This window comes from Parus major, chromosome 28 (genome assembly GCF_001522545.3).
Source record: "Parus major isolate Abel chromosome 28, Parus_major1.1, whole genome shotgun sequence".
Lineage (NCBI taxonomy): Eukaryota > Metazoa > Chordata > Aves > Passeriformes > Paridae > Parus > Parus major.
In genome coordinates, this window is record NC_031797.1 from 2,306,273 (window position 1) to 2,323,510 (window position 17,238).

Below are 17,238 nucleotides of genomic sequence, written 5' to 3' on the forward strand. Positions count from 1 at the left end.
ACACATCCAAGGGATCCCAACCCCACAGCCTGGCCCAGAGACACATCCAAGGGTGTCCCAACCCCCTGCCCTGGCACAGACACGCACTCTGCGCCGTGGGCTTACCGGGGATGAGCTGGCGGCGGCGGTACAGGAAGGTCTGGTAGGCCGTGTAGTCCCGGTAGACGACGTTGAGGCCGATGCTGCGGCTCTCCAGCCAGTGCACGGTGGCCAGGCCCCGGGCACACACCTCCAGCGCCCGCACCCGCAGCGCCCCGCACAGCTCCAGCTGCACCCACCCGTGCAGCAGCTCCCCGCTGCCGTGGGCCAGGCCGTGCTCCAGCCTCACCACCAGCCTCCGCACCCGCCCCGGCAGCTGCATGGCCACAGGAGCTCCAGGAGCTCCCCTGCCGCTTTCCAGGGAAAGGAGGAAGAGCAAAGGCTACACCAAAATCCCTGAATTTATCCCGGCTCCTAGCTGGCCCCACCCTGCAGGCCTTCCCCAGGGTTGGCCTGAGCCCTTGTTTTGCGGCGATGCTTTAGCGTTGACCTCATGTGTGTGAGGCTGACGATGTGCCCGGGACGGGGCCGCGGTGACAAGGGACGTGTTTTTAAACCAACTGAGAAAAAAAAAACGTGATTTCATCTTATCTCTGAGTCACAGACACTGGCGACGTGACACGGGGACGTGCTGGTGGCTGCGCTGGCAGGGAGGGGTGTCACACACCACCAGCCACACTGCCGGGTTTCACATGGCGGGGCAATCCAAGAAAACCTTCCCAGTGCAGCCATTCCTGTGGCACTGCTGGAATAGGAGAGGAGTATAGAAGGCAGAGGCCCTCGCTCCATGCTTTCCGTGTCTGAAGTTGCGCTAAAATCCATGTGAAAAAGAAATTGAATAATCACAGGGACTCCCGGCAACAGCTCTCCCAGCCAGCTGCTGCCTCCAAGGGTGATTCCCTTCTCCCCGTGGCTGTTCCTGCAGCAGCACAGGTGGCAGTGCCACCTCAGGGTCACATCAAAGTAATGGGGCAGACCTGGAGCAGATGTAAGTCCCTGTTTATGCATCAAATGATGCAACTGAGGTGTTTGACTGGAGGTGTTTAACAACGTGCTGGCATGAGGGACTGATGTGTGCACTTGGAAGAGGTGAGTGCACGGCTTCTTTGAAGCACGTGTGGAGCAGAGACTGTCCCATTCCTGAGAATAGAATCAAATCCATAAAGGAAAGTACAAGGCTCATGGGCCCAGGCACTGCTCACACACAGACTGAAGCAGCTGTGAAACTTCACTAGCCCCATGCTCAAAGGGTCCCAAGGAATCAAACCCATGGGCATGAAAAGGCTGAGAAGAGTTTGTGGAGTGGCAGCTGTGCCACCCTGCTCGCTCAGCCCCCAAGGGAGGGGGATGAACAGCCCCCACTGACCCCTCTGGGACACACCTAGATCCCAAACAGAGTTAGTGCAAGCTCAGCAGTCAGGAAGCCCATGTGAGTGACCAACTCAACAAAAACACAGGGCTCACCTCTAGGAAAACAGTCCACTCATCACAACCTGGGCAGAGCTGCCTCGCTGTCCCACTGTTCACTGACCTTTGGTTGCAGGCCTTGACACCAAAATCCAAACAGATAATTTGGGAATATTCCATCCCCCACACAGCCCTGATGGTGCCTCTCGTTCTGTTTGATCTCCTGCACTTCCTCTCTGCTTCCCCCTACCCCACCTTCTTCATTCCACCCCGGTGCCTGCCCAGAGGCGCTCCATGGGTCCTGCAATCCTGAGGGATGTGCCACCCACGCCTTTGGGCTAATCTCCTAGTGTTTATTCTTGCTGTCACAACACCTCCTTGTGTCCTCATTCAATCTGAGAAATAGATGTTCCCTGTGACAACACACAGACGGGCCAAGAGCAGAGCACAAGGAGGGTTCTGAGATCCCACGCCGTGTAGGCAGCTCAGAGTGCGTCAGCAGTCGCTGGAGAAGGGAGAACATCACCTTCCTCTGGGGACAGGGTCCTTCCAGGGTCCTCATGGGGACACAGCTCGCTTGGGAGTTTGCCTTTTGGATTTCAGTGGGCTCCTGGGCTTGGGTGTGAGCTCACCTCTCTGCTCAGCCCTGCAGAGGTTCTGTGCCCTCCTGGGCAGCCCCTGGGATAAGCATTTCATCTGAAGAGACAAAACAGCTTTCAGCTCACTGGGATGGGGCTGAGAAAGGGGCAAATGGCACCACTGAGCCTGGCAGCCCCAAGATCTGAGCCCAGTGACCTGAAGGGTCACCCCACACGAGCAGCTGCAGCATCCTCTGTCTCTGGTACCTGGCAGATGCTCAGCTTCCTCTGCTGGTGCTGCAGACACCTTTACTCTGGCTGGACAGCCATGACAATTTTCATCCTCTGACCCTCTGTGGGGGATTTCAGTCACCTTCTACCTCCCTCCAATGTTCCCTGGCTTAGGGATTTGGTTGCCTTTCCTTCCTCTCCCTTCAAAATATTTCTCTTCTACAGCTCTGCTCCCACCTGAGGCTGGAGCAGAGAGGGTTTGGTGCTCACTGGTCCATAACAAGTAGCTCAGGAGCACATTGCAAGGTGAGTTAAGGGGAGGCTGGAGCTTTTTTGGGTATAAACCCACTTCCCCTGTGGTTAATCCAAGCCTATTAAGGCTGGACCTGCTGTAGCACATCTTTGGGGAGTCCCTCTGCTGCCTGTGTGGCACCAGCATGGCTGGCGTGGTTCTGACAGAACTTTCATCTGCTGACAGATGGAATCAAAATAAAAACTAAATTTGAGGCAGTAAATTAGGAGGCAGCACCAGGAAAGCTCTGCAGTCACAGATACCTGTGTGCATTTCCCCTGAAGACAGGAAAAGGCCGGCTCTGCCGTCAGCAGTTTGCTCAAATCCTTCGCCCAAACAGAAAACAGCTCCCAGGGTGAGGAGGCAAATGAAGAAATTCACATGGCAGTTACGGGAATATCACTCCATATGGTAATTATGGAGCTGCTCCAGAAGTTTAGGGCCAAGGAAAAGACCAATTCAACTGTGATTTGTTCCACATTTAGTTAATTAAACGGCTTAAACACAGATCCATGGCGTGAAGGGACCTCTCTCTTAACTGCTGGAGAAACAGGAGGCAACGTCAGAGGAGGATTTTCTTAATGCCTTCCATGACCAGCTCTAACCACATCCCTTCCTGAGGTTGCATAAGCACAGCTTTTGATCAAAATCCTTTCCTTCCTCCCAAAAATAAATGTAAAACAACTTTTAAAAACAAACATAGCGATGGAGAAAGATCATGACACTGGTTCATGTCCCAGAAATCATTCATTTTATTCATTTTACGTAATGAACTGGCAAAGGGATTGACACCAGATTGCAGCGAGGTGAGTCACAAGAGTGTGTAACAAGGATGTGGTACATCAGGTGGGATAACTGCAGCATCTGAGGATACAGCAAGTGTAGAACAATCAAAATCACTGAATATCCCAAGTGGGAAGGGACCCACAAGGATCTCAAGTTCAGCTCCCTGACTGGAGAGGCTGAGCAGCAAAAGCTCGGCTGGGAGTGTCTCTGCTTAGTGCTATGAACCTGTTTCATGAAATCAGATTGATTTACTCAAAGCATCATTTACTCAAAAGCTTGCTTTACTCAGAAGGTTCTTCCCCCCGAGGCTGCTGGCACTGCCCAGGCTCCCCAGGGAATGGGCCCGGCCCCAAGGCTGCCAGAGCTCCAGGAGCGTTTGGACAGCGCTCTCAGGGATGCTCAGGGTGGGCTTGTTGGGGGGTCTGGGCAGGGCCAGGGGCTGGATTTGATCCCTGTGGGTCCCTTCCCACTCAGGATATTCTGGGATTCTGTCACACTCGGCTATAAAAAGAGAAAGCAAAATATCCAAGTAGTTGTTCCAGCTTTAACTGACAGCAGTGTGAGTGTGACTCTGCCCAGCCACTGGACCCACTGGAGCCCGGGAGGAAGCGGGTGGGATCCACGTGCTGAGGGAAGGTGTAGGAGGATGGAGAGAGCCCGATTTCTGTCTCCACACAGAATATTCCCCTCCCATCACTCAGCCGGGGGCTGGGAGGTCGCTATAGGTGGGACGGGGGAAGATCTCCCTGACTCCTGGGTGACGATGGGGATGTGGAGATCTTGTGCATGTGAGCACAGGACCATGGTGACACAGCGGGGACCACCATCCACAAGGGTTTCCTCAAAGTTGGGTTTCCCAGATTTCTTTGTATCAACCCTGGGGCCGGCCTAGAACCCCCCAGAACGGGGGGAGCGGGGGTGAGGAAAGGGATGGTGGAGGGTTCACTGGAGGGGTGCGGGAGCCATGAGGGGCACAGACAGCAGGACCCAGCTCTGCTCTGGCACCATCCCTGGGTGGGCACTGAAATAAATGGAGACAGACTTCCATTTTACACTTTTATTAGAATTCAGCCTTGGGGTGGGGGCACAAGGTGCCACTCCCACTGTTCCACCATTGCTCCCACACTGGCAGCTCCAAGGAGGGGGCACAATTCAGCTTTTCAGCACACACTGCAAAACTGGAGTTTCCATCCTCACGGGATCAGCCATGGGGTTTGCTTTCTCAGGCCTGTTGTCCACTTTCCCAGTCCTCTGTGGTCATGGTGACACCTTTTGAGCAGGCTCAGGTGATGCAGGAAGACAGTCTTCCATCGTAGCTTGCTAGGATATGTTTCTTTGGCCTTTTATTTCCTTGTTGGCTCATTGTTTTGGTGTCTGGTGTGCCTTAGTTTGCATATTCCTCGAAGCCCACAGCCCCCTGGGAGCAGCAGCAGACGGGGAAAGGGAGGTAAGAGTGTAGGGAGCAGGATTGTTACATAATAACAGGGAAAGAGGGTAGAGGTACATCTTATAAGAGAACTCTTCAATAACCGGTAAGTAATTAGCCTTACTAACAACTGTCGGGATAAACAAGGGGTACAATTAACCGTGCACAACCGAACACCTACAGTATTTTAACTGGGCTGGATTTCTTGCGAGAGTTTTTATTCATAACCGGCACCATCCATCCCCGGGCAGGGCCCGGCTAGGCCGCGGGGGCAGCCAGGCCGCGTTGCCATGGCGACGGCTCCGCCTCATTCCCGGCGTGCCCCGCGGCCGCACGTGACTCCGCACCCGGAAGTGTTGCCATGGCGGCGGGCGCCCTCCGGGAGCTCGTGGCCGCGCTGGAGACGCACCGGGGCCGCGACCGGGCGGTGAGTGAGGGGTCTGAGCCCTCCGGTACCGGGCGGCGAGTGAGGGGTCTGAGCCCTGCGGTACCGGGCGGCGAGTGAGGGGTCTGAGCCCTCCGGTACCGGGCGGCGAGTGAGGGGTCTGAGCCCTCCGGTACCGAGCGGTGAGTGAGGGGTCTGAGCCCTCCGGTACCGGGCGGCGAGTGAGGGGTCTGAGCCCTGCGGTACTGGCTGCGGGAACGGCGGGACCCGACTCTACTGTAACGACCCACCCTTAAGGGGAGGGAAGCACCTGAGAGATTCCTAAGTCTCGTTGATGGAAAGGAACGATAAAAGGCAGAGGGTCCACAAACACTCCAAGTTTTGCCGGTAAATGACTCGTTTGGGGTAGAAATGGGTGTGGGAGTCCCGGAGCACAGCGCGATGGGGTTTGGGTAAAGGGAAGAGAAGTTGAAGAGGGAGAGGCGAATTAAAGAAAGGAGAAGAGGAGAAAAGAGGGAGAAAAAGGATTAAAGAGAGGAGAAGGAGATCCCCAGCCCTGCTTGCAGCATCACCTTCCCTGAGCGGGTTCCCGCAGGTCCGGGCGCTGTGCTACGGCTGCCAGCTGCTGGGGGCAGCGCTGCCCGGCCCCGCGGGGCTGCCCGGGGGGCTCCTGGCCGCCTCTGCCCAGCTCAGCTCCTGCCGCACCGCCCTGCGCCTCTTCGACGACCTGGCCATGCTCCGCTACAGCTGCAGCTACGGGCTGGGCCCCGAGGTGAGCGCGGCTCCGGGGGTCCCCGGCAGCGCCCCCGGCCCCGCCGCGGCCGTGCCCCATGTGCCGCTCCCCGCAGGGCGAGGACGCGCTGCTGCGGGGGCTCTCGGTGCTCTGCAACGTGGCCAACCAGCTGTACTACCCCTGCGAGCACCTGGCGTGGGCTGCGGATGTCGGCATCGTCCGCGCCGGCTCCCAGAAGTGGTGGACGCGGAGCACGGCGCTGTGGGGCTGTGCCCTGCTCCTGGGCATCCTGCGGTACGGCCCCGGGGGGCTGCAGCAGAGCTGGGGGAGGTGCTCTTCCTCACTGAAGCACTTAGTGCAAGAGGAAAATAAACCCTCCTGCTGGGTGCTGTAGGAGAAATAACTCTGTTCTTTCTAGATCCCTGAGAATCTTGTTCCAGTTAAGAAGAAAACTGAGCCAGCAGAAGTGGTATGGTTTCCCTCCGTGGCTGATCATGGAATGCCAGAATGGTTTGGGTTGGAAGGGATCTTAAAGCCCACCCCATCCCCTGCCATGGCAGGGACACCTTCCACCATCCCAGGCTGCTCCAAGCCCCGTCCAGCCTGGCCTTGGGCACTGCCAGGGATCCAGGGGCAGCCCCAGCTGCTCTGGGCACCCTGTGCCAGGGCCTGCCCACCCTCCCAGCCAACAATTCCTTCCCAATATCCCATCCAGCCCTGCCCTCTGGCAGTGGGAGCCGTTTCTCCCTTTTCCTGTCCCCCTGTGCCCTTTTCCAAAGTCCCTCTCCATCTTTCCTGTGACTCATCCACATCTGTCAGTTCTCATCTGTAGCCATCACAGTTATTAGGACATCTGGACTGTCACTGATATCACCTTTTCTTCCAGCAGCACTTCTTCACCTCAGAGCCAGCAGAAGCTGAGAGCACAGGTGAAGGCTGAAGTTTTAAGCATCCTCATGAACACAGCAGATCTCTCCAATGCAATCCACTGGCTGCCTCCAGGATTCCTCTGGGCAGGAAGGTTCCCTCCATGGTTGGTAGGACTCCTGGGGACCATCTCCTCCCTGATTGGAATCTACCAGGCATCAAGAGGAGCAAATTCTGAAGCTGCTTAAGCCATAACTGAGCTTCACAAGCCCAGTTTTCACATGGTAAAAGTGCCTTTAGTGAGGCAGGTTGTATTTTAAGATATCCCATAATTGGGCCTGGAATCCAGATGCCTGTTGCAGAAGGGATTGTTTGCAGCTTTTTTGACAATTTTTATCACTTTTCATCAGAGAAATAATTCTGAAAATCAAGAACCTCCTACAATGGGTAAATCTGAGGGGAAGAGAGCTGCTTCCATCTGTCCCAAAAGATAAATGCAACCTCCCAGGTTTTCTGCTACTTAAAAGAGCACAATGGCCACAGTTCTGTCACAGAGAACTGGTCAGGGATGAATCCTGAGAGTTCACACTCTGGGCTCAGTGCTTGGTGCTGCCTCTGAGCCAGGGATGGGATCCCTGTCCTGGGAGTTCTCCAGGTATTTTGGGCTTTGGGCTCAGAGCCCAGAGCTCAGACAGAGCAGGGGTGTTGTTTGTGACAGTTGTGTTTCTGTAGAGGCGAGTGGGGCAGGAAATTGCCACTGGAAGCAGCGTGAACCTTCCAAGGCTGTCTTGCCCGTTTAAGGAGAAATGTTGGAAGTGGAGACTTCCCACAGAGCTGAGGCTCCAGCTGTGCCTTTGTGGAATGCCACCGGGTGGAGCTCTTCCACCAGGCTGCGGCAGCTGCCAATGGACTTTTTTTTTTTTTTTAATTAAAAAAAAAAATAGCAGGAAATTTATTAATCACGTTTCAAAGGAGCAATCAAAGCAATGGGGTTTGCAGTTACAGTTCTGGGCGTTGTCAATAATAAACGACACAAATGCTTCAAAGGTGGCCTTGAGTGATCATTCCTCCTGATACCAGGGAGAAGTTTTTTATCTTTGATTCTGGAAAGCTCCAAAGCATTAGTGCTGTGTGAGCTGCAGCTCCACTTGTGGCACCAGCCTTCCTCTTGCTGAAATAATTCCCAGCCCCTGCCTGACTGCCATGGAAATGCATCCTTTGCAAACAGTTCAGCTCAGTCTGCGTGTCCCTGCCCCCAGCTCAGCACAGGCTGCACTTCCAGGAGGTTTGACCTTGGCTTGTGGTGTTGTTTCTGGCCTGGACACAGGGAAACACTGGCCTTGCCTGTGTTCAAAGAGCAGAGTGAGGCCTGGATACTCTCCTTTGTCCTGTCCTTGGTGTTTATCTGGACCTTCACCCCGCAGTGTCCCTGAGGATGCCTTCCTGGCTGTGCTGGGGATTTGCTGCCAGACTGACGGGTTTTGGTACAACTCAAGGCTTACCTGGAGGAGACTCTTGTTATTTCTCTCCTCTTCTCAGTCCTGTGCCTGAACAGGGACAGCACCCAAGTCCTTCTGCTTGGGGACAGCTCTGGCTGTTGCCTGATCCTGTCACCCACTCGTGCTGGCTTCTGCTGCAGTTTAGTGTTTTTTAATAATAAATCAGATTTATTTTGTATTCTTAACCCCATTGAATTATTCCTCCAAGACTTGCTGTACTGCTCAGCACAGAACAAGGTGTAGCTCTGCCAATTAAAAAAAAACCAAAACAAAAGAAGAAACCCCACATAACCCCTGATGCCAAATTAATAAACCTCTTAAACATGCATTAATTTTACTGTAGAGAAAGGACATGGTAAAATGCTCTAGGTGTATTTGCTTCATCAATTCCTCAACAATTGACCTTAATTTGCAGCGGGTAAAGCTGGAACATGCAGAGATAAATCAAAATTGGGTAATTCAGAATTGCTGGAATTTGTATTTTTTTCTTGAGAAGGTTTTGATCCCTGCTGACACACAGTGTTTAAACACCTGTGGTGGCTGCTGCTGCCTCTCCAGGGCAGCACTCGCTCATTTTTAACACAAGACCTTGTGCAGGCAGACTAAATCCTCCCAAAACTTGGCGTTTTCTTCTCTTTTCTGATGTGACCATCAGCCCAACTCGTCTCTTGCTCCTGAGGGAGGGTGATGGTTCTTTTCCTTGGCGAGGCAAGCACCCTGCCCTGGTGCTGGCGGTGCAGCTGCTGGGCCGGGCTCCACATCTCTCAGGTGGGCTCCATGCAGGAAAACATTTGCTGAGCAGGGCTTGTTTGTTCGGCCGCGACCTGCCTGTGTCAGCAGGCCGGGATCCAAAGGCCGCGGGCAGGCGCTGCTGATCCCAGCGCGGCTGCCCCGTTTATGGCCCTTTATGGCCGGGTGACTCGGTCCGCAAAGCTCCGCCGCGCTCGGGAGCCTCAGGTCCGCCGTCCCGGCCTCATGGCGCGGCTGGTCGAGGCCCGGGCCGCGCCGGGATGTTTGGACCGGGGGTCACCGGGGGTCACCGGGGGACACCGGGGGTCACCGCACACGTGGGGAGGGGACACGGCCACGCTGCCCGCGGGCAGGGCGGGGCCAGAGGGCGGCGCATGCGCACAGCCGACCCCGCCTCCCATTCACAAAGAGCGAGCGCCGGGCGCCGCGGGCGCTGATTGGCTGCGAGGCGGGCGGGGGCGGGGCCAGCACGGGGCGGCCACGCGGCGGCGGCGGGGCGGCGGCAGAGCTGGAGCGGAGCGGGACCGGGACCGGCAACGGAACCGGGTAAGGGATAGTAGGAACCGGGCGGGATCGGGAACGGAACCGGGTACGGGAGCGGGTACGGGATAGTGGGGACCGGGTACGGAACCGGGTAAGGGATAGCGGGGACCGGGCGGGACCGGGTACGGCACCGGCTATGGGAACGGGTGCAGGACCGGGTGCGGGATAGGGGGGACCGTGCGGAACCGGCTACGGGACCGGGTACGGCATAGCAGGGGCTGTGCGGAACCGGGTACAGGACCGGGTGCGGAACCGGGCGCGGGACCGGGTACGGGATAGGGGAACCGTGCGGGACAGCTGGGCCAGGTGTGGGACGCGGGGCCGGGTGCAGAATAACCGAGTCAGGCGCGGGACAGCGCAGCCGGGCGGGGACCCCTGCGCCGGCTGCGGGCCCGCGGGGCGGGCGGGGCCCGGGCATCACCGGGAGCGCACATCGCCCCCTCCCCGGTACTAGGTGAGACCCGGAGGAGCCGTGCGCTGCAGCGGTGTTTGGTCCGGGAGCTCCCGGTGCCCCGTTCGGGTCGGTGCCCCGCGGCTGCGGGACCGCGCTCCCGCCACCGGCTCCCCTCCGGCCGTGGCGGGCCCGGGGCCGCGCTGCCCGTGCTGACTCGCCGGTTTTGCCCCGCAGCACGGCCTCAGCGCTATGTCCGTCAGCAGCCACGAGAACCGGAAATCCCGCTCGAGCTCCGGCTCCATGAACATCCACCTCTTCCACAAACCGGGCCACGCCGACAGCCTCCTCACCCAACTCAACCTGCTCCGCCAGCAGAGCCTCTTCACCGACGTGGTGCTGCGGGCTGGGAACCAGAGCTTCCCCTGCCACCGCGCCGTCCTGGCCGCCTGCAGCCGCTACTTCAATGCCATGTTCAGCGGGGGCCTGAAGGAGAGCAGAGATACCGAGGTGAACTTCCACGACTCGCTGCACCCCGAGGTGCTGGAGCTGCTGCTGGACTACGCTTACTCAGCCCGGGTGCTGATCAACGAGGAGAACGCCGAGTCCCTGCTGGAGGCCGGGGACATGCTGCAGTTCCAGGATATCCGGGATGCTTCGGCTGATTTTCTGGAGAAGAATCTCTACCCTGGGAATTGCCTGAACATGCTGCTGCTGTCCGATGCCCACTGCTGCGAGCGGCTGCTGGAGCTGTCCTGGAGGATGGCCTTGGCCAACTTCACCTCGCTGTGCAAGACTGAAGATTTCCTCCAGCTGCCCAAAGACAAGCTGCTGGAGCTGGTGGAGAGCGAGGAGCTGGAGGTAGAGGATGAGACTCTGGTCTATGAAGCCGTTATAGGCTGGATCCGCTACGATTTGCCCCGACGCCACGAAGTTCTGCCCGAGCTGCTGCGCTCCGTCCGCCTGGCCCTGCTGCCCGAGTCCTACCTGCGGAAGCAGGTGGCCTGTGAGAAGCTGGTGACCAGCCACAAGCTGGGGGAGGAGATCGTGGCCGACGCCGTGCGATGCAAAATGAAGATCCTGCAGAACGACGGGCTGGTGACGGGGTGCTGCGCCCGGCCCCGCAAGGTCAGCCAGGCCCTGCTGCTGCTCGGGGGCCAGACCTTCATGTGCGACAAGATTTACATGCTGGACCATAAAAGCAGCGAGATCATCCCTCGTGCCGACATCCCCAGCCCCCGCAAGGAGTGCAGCGCCTGCGCCATCGGCTGCAAGGTCTACATCACCGGTGGCAAGGGCTCCGAGAACGGCGCTTCCAGGGACGTCTGGGTGTACGACACCCTCCACGACGAGTGGGCCAAAGCCGCTCCCATGCTGGTGGCGCGGTTTGGCCACGGCTCCGCCGAGCTGGACCACTGCCTGTACGTGGTTGGGGGTCACACGGCCATGAGCGGGGCATTCCCGGCCTCTCCCTCTGTGTCCCTCAAGCAGGTGGAGCACTACGACCCTCAGCTGGACAAGTGGTCGCTGGTGGCTCCTCTCCGGGAAGGCGTGAGCAACGCCGCCGTGGTGGGAGCCAAGATGAAGCTGTTTGTTTTTGGGGGCACCAGCGCCAACCAGAACAAGCTGCCCAAGGTGCAGTGCTTCGACCCCTGCCAGAACCGCTGGACGGTGCCCGCCAGCTGCCCCCAGCCCTGGCGCTACACGGCCGCCGCCGTGGTGGGCAGCCACGTCATCGTCATCGGCGGGGACACGGAGTTCTCGGCCAGCTCCGCTTACCGCTTCCACAGCGACACCTTCCAGTGGTCCAAGTTTGGGGATGTCACCGCCAAGTGCATCAGCTGCCGCGCTGTCACCTCGGGAAACAGGCTCTACGTGGTGGGGGGCTACTGCGGGGCTCAGCGCTGCAAAACCCTGGACTGCTACGACCCCTCGTCCGACACCTGGAGCAGCGTCACCACGGTGCCGTACGCCCTCATCCCCACCGCCTTCGTCAGCACCTGGAAGTACCTGTCTGCCTGAGCGTGGCGAGGGAGCTGGAAGGTAAAATAGCTGTGGGTCAGCCAGAGCTCCTCTGTAGCAGGTTAAAACTTGAGGGGCAGATGCACGTGGCTCTGAACTGGAGTTGTTCCAGCCTCGTGTGAACATCAGCTCCAAAGCTTCAGGCTGGTAGTGTGGGATCTAAAACCCCTGCAGGAGAGAGATCTCTCTAGGTGCTGAAACACCGCAGGGAGAAAATCAGTATAAATAACAAGACTCTGAACCTGGCATCTTGGCCTGTGCAAGGATTTTGGGGAATGCTGTGTGTGAGGATTGGGTGTCGTGGCTGGGTCAGGAGGCTGGAGGAGTCGATGTTTTTGCAGGCAGGCTGTCTGCAGGAGCTGGGACAGACCCCGTGGTGCCACCGGCTCCGGCTGCTGCTTTTAGCACAGCCTTCTCCTCCTGGTGCCACGCTTAATCTGCCAGTGGCACCCAAATGTCTTGTGGGACGCCAGGGCTGTGAGCTGGTGCCAGAACAAGATTATAGCTGGGATTTAGTCCCAGAATGGTGGGTAATTGCATTTATAAGACAAGCCTTGTCTATGTATAAACACAGGGTTTCTCTGCTTCTAATTATTCCCTGGTGTCCCTTTCATGCCATTGCTTTTCTGCTACACAGAGATTGACTTTCAACATTTGCAACTGGAATTAAACCTTTTCTAAAGGCTTTTGGCAGAAACGATGCCAGTGAATCACAGACCCTGCAGGGTTTTTCTTTTCTCCTTGCAAGAGTCGTACTGTCTAAATAAAATTATTTACTGTAATAAAATATCCAGGAATACCTTTAGAAAATTCCTGGCTGTAGAGGGAAATCAGCAGGCATTGCTGGGATTTCTCTGGGGTTGGAGGCCTGAGGAGTGGGCTTGGGGTTGCTGTGCCCTGGTCTCACAATGCTCTGCTCTGCACCACAGGCTTCACACCTGATTTTGCCAAGTGCCTCCCTTGGCTGAGGATGCAGATGGAACCTGCAGGCAGCAGGAGCACCTCCTCCAGCTGGAGTCTGTGAGCTGGGTGCCAGCGTGGAGCCCATCAGCACCAGCAGGGCTCAAGGCAGCTCGGCTTTGGCTTTGAATTGCTTCTGCAAATCCATCCCCTTGGTCAGGCCAGGGAGGGGACAGGCACGGGGGGACCTCCTTGGGATGACAGCTTGTGCTGTCCCCTGAGATAGAAAAAGGTCTCCAAGTTTTCTCCTAACTTGTGCGACCTCAGAGCAGGAACCAGAGGGATTATTTTGGTTTCAGTGGTACTAGAAAGGAGAAAGGACACTCCTGACCAGCTGCAGGACTGCACTGCTGGGACTCACAGCACCCAAGCAGTAGCCTGGAATGTCAGAGCACGTGAAGTACTTTGCCCACGGGCTGGTTCTGTACATTTATTTCTTTTTTATACAGCAGTTTTGTTTGTTTATTACTCAGCCTGGAGCTGTTTCAATAAATCTGAATAAAATCCACCGTGTCCCTTGCCTGTTCTGTGTGTTTCAGGTGCAGGTTTTCCCAGCCCACAGTGAGACCATATTTAGTAGAGCAGTGAGGAGCAGTCCCTGCTGCAGTCCAAATTAAGGGCTCAGATCTTCCTGTACCTTTGTAACTTGGCACTGAGGAAAGCTCAGATCTCACACTGCCTTCTGGCTTTGAAGGAGACACAAAACTCTTCAAAACTTCAAAGATTAAGGTATTCTTTACCCTTTTCCAGTCACTCTTCACAGAGTGGGATTTCCTTACTTTCCAAAAGAATGGGAGAAAGTGCTGCCCCTTCTGTCCCGAAGGGCTTTGTGCTCCAGGCCCTGCTCCAGGTGAGGGGAGGCAGTGCCTGGGAAAGAAAAGCTCTGTTAAGGGGAGGAGGTGACAGGAACCAGCATGGTCAGAGGAAACAGGCACCAAAGGTACAACTGTCTCACCACAGAAGCATGGTTTGGGTGTGATCCATTATTTCAGAATTAAATAAATCAATGTCACAACTCTTCCGAGCTGCTTGCACAGGCAAGAGCCGGCAGGATAGAAAGGAAGGGGAGCTGCCCTGCTGCTGGGGGCTGGAGCAGATGCACCAGCTTCATTTCCACCCCCTTTTCTGATGCTTTTGCCATTTTCAGCCCCCAGGCTGGGTCTTTTTTCACAAACCCTTGTTGTGCCTCCTCTCCATCGCTGGCTGAGCCCAACGGGGGCTGGTCAGGCTGCAGGGAGAGGAGCCCACAGCCCTCCTGGAGCACACAGGCAGCAGCAGGGAGACAGACTCATTCTGATGAGAAAAGACTGTTAAAATCATGGGATCCAACATCCAGCAGCTGTCAGCCTGGCTGTGCCTTGCAAGCAGGGAAAGTCACAGCACAGGACTCTGCTGGGACCAGCAGCCATCTGGAAGCGTCTCCAACCCTGTTATCCAGCCAGGAGCTGCCTCACCTTTGTTACAGCTCCAGCTACTCCTGAGGGCTGGACAGAGTCCGACTGTGCTCAGTCAGAGGAGCAGAGGTTTCATTCATGGCGTTTGAGCAGCAGCAGCTGTTTTGTTTATGCTGCCAAGCAATAAACGCTGGCTCCCTGCCACATCCGCCTCCCGCTCCGGGGATGGAGCAGCTTCCAGCAGCACGGATCCGTCTGCCTGGGCGTTATCTGAGCCAGGCTCGGCTGTTCTCAGCTGGGGGAATGAGCCCCAGCTCTGCTGCTGCTGCTGCAGCCTTTGCAGGGCTGGGGATCGCTCCCTCCTTTCAATCCAAGCACACCTGGGCTGGGCTGCTCTGCGGAGCCTCCCTGCTGCAGGCAGCAAAGCCAGCCCGGGCTCAACTGCATCGGTTCATCCTCCTTCACCTGGCAGAGAGCCCCGTGCTGCCCCTCCAGCTCCACCTCCCCTGGCAGGAACCAGCTTCCAGCTCCTGGGGAAAACCAGGGAGCTCCACTGCTGAGTGCCCGAGTCGTCCCAACCTGTTTTCCCAGTTTGACATTTCCATGCTGGATCCACTCGCTCCTTCAGTGCCAGGGCCAGAAGGTTCAGGCCAACTGAGCTGTAGGTGAATTTGATTTTGAGGTGAATTTGGTTGCTGGGGTAGAAATCCTCGTGAATTAATAGAATTAATTTAGAATCTCAGCATGGCTCAAACCCAGACCTCTCCTAGGCCAAACCCCCACTTTGTGTCTGCATCTCCAGCTGCAGGAGTTAGACCCCAGCCCAAAGTCACATCTGGAAGAGGCAACTCACATGGGCATCACTGGGCTCAAAGGTAAAGCAAAGTGTGATATCACTGTCCCATGGGATGTTCCTCTTCTCACACAAAGCTTAGAAGGCACCACAGCCAGAGAAATCTGCAGTCAGACTGATACACCCCCCTCCTGCCCACAAGAGACAGGGTTGATTTTAAGGGAATTGTTTCTTGGGTTTGTAGGTGCCTCCTGCTCAGCAGCTCCTGCTGCCAGAGCACCAAGGCAGCATTGTGGCCTTTCTCCCTTCCAAGCACAGCAGGGGCTGAGAAATTCCCCTTCCTGGTAAAGATGGGATATGGATCATGAAAATGTTCTGCAGCACACCCACCTCACATCTAGCAAGGAGCTGTTACAATGGTAATTCAAGGCAGCCCAGGAAAAACAAAGTTTTAATTACACACAGTGTGGTTTTGTTCATGACTTTCAATGTTTCAGAAGGGAAAAGGGACATTGCACACCTGAAATTCCCTGAGAGATCTGCATTTCATGTGTAGTCATCTGGGATGGCTTCAGGTCTAGCAAGACACTGCTCCACACTGAGAAATGACATCAGCTGCTGCTCTGACACAGGAGAGGCACATCCACACTGTGCTGTCAGCAAGGAGTTTTCATGGTCCTGTGAGTGAGGAATCAAGGAATGGTTTGGGTTGGGAGGGACCTTAAATCCCATCCAGTGTCACCCCTGCCATGGCAGGGACACCTCCCACCATCCCAGGCTGCTCCAAGCCCCGTCCAGCCTGGCCTTGGGCACTGCCAGGGATCCAGGGGCAGCCCCAGCTGCTCTGGGCACCCTGTGCCAGGGCCTGCCCACCCTCCCAGCCAACAATTCCTTCCCAGTTTCCCATCCAGCCCTGCCCTCTGGCACTGGGAGCCATTCCCTGTGTCCTGTCCCTCCAGGCCCTTGTGCAAAGTCAAGGAGCCCCAGAACAAAGCGATGCTGCCCTGTCTGATCCTGTGACAGTCCCAGAGCTGAGGACCCTGTGTCGTGTGCTCCAGCACTGCCAGCTCCAGCAGGGTTTGGCTTTTATCCTCTGCCAGATCCCACGGGCACAGGAGCAGCAGACAATGTAGGACAGGCCCCACATCCCTGTTCTGCTGAGCCTTGGGCTGGCCCCATCGCTGGGATGAGAAATAAAACCGGATTTGAGTCACAGGGCTGAGGAAAGGGAAAGGCAGAGAGCAGCACATTCCCACTGCTGGAGCACACTGTGCAGCCAATATCCTCTGTGCATGTTTGTCCTCGAGCATCTGGCTCACAGATGAATCTCAGATGCACGTATGGGAACCATCAGCCTTGTCTCACCCACATGAAAGAGGGAGGTTTAGCATAAAGCTGGTCATTGCCGATGGCCTCGGCATGATTCATGCACAGAAAGAATGTGGTTTGGGTTTCGGGTTAATTAGCTGCAGATTGGAGAGAGAGACAAGGCAGGGCGGAGCTGCTGGAATATCGGGGTGAGCAAATTACCGGCTCTGAAGGCAGCCGTGTCCTGAAGTCACACCCTCCGTGTCTCACAGAGTGACAGCGTTATCAGTACCACTGCCAGGAAAGGTGTTTGCAATCCCCAAGGAATGTCTGCCCTGCTGTTGTGGCAAAAACTGAGCACAGCAACACCTACACACCTTTGAACAGGGATGGCTGCAGCAGCACCAAACTTCTAACAGATGCAAATTCTGCCCAGGATTTCAACTTGCCTCTGCTGAGGTCTGGGCAGTTCCCAGTGGGAATCTGTGCTGCAGGGATCCCTCCTGGCCATGTTAACCCTGGATTTTCCTGATCCAGGCTGTTCTTGTCTTCCTGGAAACAATTCCTGCAGGTCTGACATGAAAACAGCTGCACAAGAGCGCAGTGCAGCTCCTCTTAGCTTCTCTCCCAGACTCTCCCTCCCTGCTGTCCGCCACAAAACCACTTTGATTCCACTTCTTGCTGCCAAAAAGTATTTAGAAATGGTCCTGCAGTGACTGGCCTTGCTGTGGTGACACAGACACGAGGTCTGGAAGCACAGAGGCAGTGACTGATCTCCAGCAGGCACTGTGGCTCAGCTCCCAGGAGCTCCACACATGGAAGAAATATTTTCCT

The 17,238-nt window shown here is 56.3% G+C and overlaps 3 protein-coding genes and 1 long non-coding RNA gene across 8 annotated transcripts in view; 2 read left to right on the forward strand and 2 right to left on the reverse strand.

The window, feature by feature from the left end:
- Positions 1-580, reverse strand: part of ARRDC2 (arrestin domain containing 2) — a 10,276-nt gene extending 9,696 nt beyond the window's left edge. Inside the window, exon 1 of the mRNA XM_015651945.3 lies at positions 106-580. Within this exon, the coding sequence (XP_015507431.1) occupies positions 106-361 (256 nt within the window). The 5' untranslated portion in view covers positions 362-580. The remainder of the gene's footprint in view (positions 1-105) is intronic.
- A 3,795-nt stretch (positions 581-4,375) lies between these two features.
- LOC107215334 lies at positions 4,376-5,081 on the reverse strand. The gene is made up of 2 exons (XR_001525156.3): positions 4,941-5,081; positions 4,376-4,750 (listed from the first exon to the last, which is right to left on the reverse strand). It is a non-coding gene; the product is annotated as an uncharacterized LOC107215334 (long non-coding RNA).
- A 9-nt stretch (positions 5,082-5,090) lies between these two features.
- Positions 5,091-7,790, forward strand: PEX11G (peroxisomal biogenesis factor 11 gamma). Of its 3 annotated transcripts, none has more exons than XM_015651431.3 (5): positions 5,103-5,186; positions 5,740-5,916; positions 5,993-6,171; positions 6,296-6,346; positions 6,764-7,790. In XM_015651431.3, exons 1-5 carry the CDS (start codon positions 5,121-5,123, stop codon positions 6,990-6,992), a joined length of 702 nt encoding a protein of 233 aa, XP_015506917.1. In that variant the 5' UTR covers positions 5,103-5,120; the 3' UTR covers positions 6,993-7,790. The 3 variants fall into 3 exon arrangements, 2 of the variants coding, with proteins under 2 accessions (XP_015506917.1, XP_015506918.1); XM_015651432.3 differs by having other exon boundaries at positions 6,767-7,790; XR_004500366.1 differs by having other exon boundaries at positions 5,091-5,186; positions 5,993-6,346; positions 6,767-6,839.
- A 1,699-nt stretch (positions 7,791-9,489) lies between these two features.
- LOC107215343 (ectoderm-neural cortex protein 1-like) lies at positions 9,490-13,417 on the forward strand. Of its 3 annotated transcripts, none has more exons than XM_015651449.3 (3): positions 9,490-9,539; positions 10,165-11,970; positions 12,879-13,417. In XM_015651449.3, the coding sequence occupies exon 2, from the start codon at positions 10,180-10,182 to the stop codon at positions 11,947-11,949; it is 1,770 nt and encodes a 589-aa protein (XP_015506935.1). In that variant the 5' UTR covers positions 9,490-9,539; positions 10,165-10,179; the 3' UTR covers positions 11,950-11,970; positions 12,879-13,417. The 3 variants fall into 3 exon arrangements, with proteins under 3 accessions (XP_015506935.1, XP_033376071.1, XP_033376072.1); XM_033520180.1 differs by having other exon boundaries at positions 9,497-9,582; XM_033520181.1 differs by lacking the exon at positions 9,490-9,539 and adding an exon at positions 9,574-9,627.
- Positions 13,418-17,238: the final 3,821 nt, after the last annotated feature.

Coding starts and splice junctions, on each gene's coding strand:
- PEX11G (XM_015651431.3), top strand. CDS start 5,121: ATGGCGGCGGGCGCCCTCCGGGAGCTCGTGGCCGCGCTGGAGACGCAC. Junction 6,172..6,295: donor CTGCTCCTGGGCATCCTGCG/GTACGGCCCCGG, acceptor TGTTCTTTCTAG/ATCCCTGAGAATCTTGTTCC. Junction 6,347..6,763: donor AAACTGAGCCAGCAGAAGTG/GTATGGTTTCCC, acceptor CTTTTCTTCCAG/CAGCACTTCTTCACCTCAGA.
- LOC107215343 (XM_015651449.3), top strand. CDS start 10,180: ATGTCCGTCAGCAGCCACGAGAACCGGAAATCCCGCTCGAGCTCCGGC.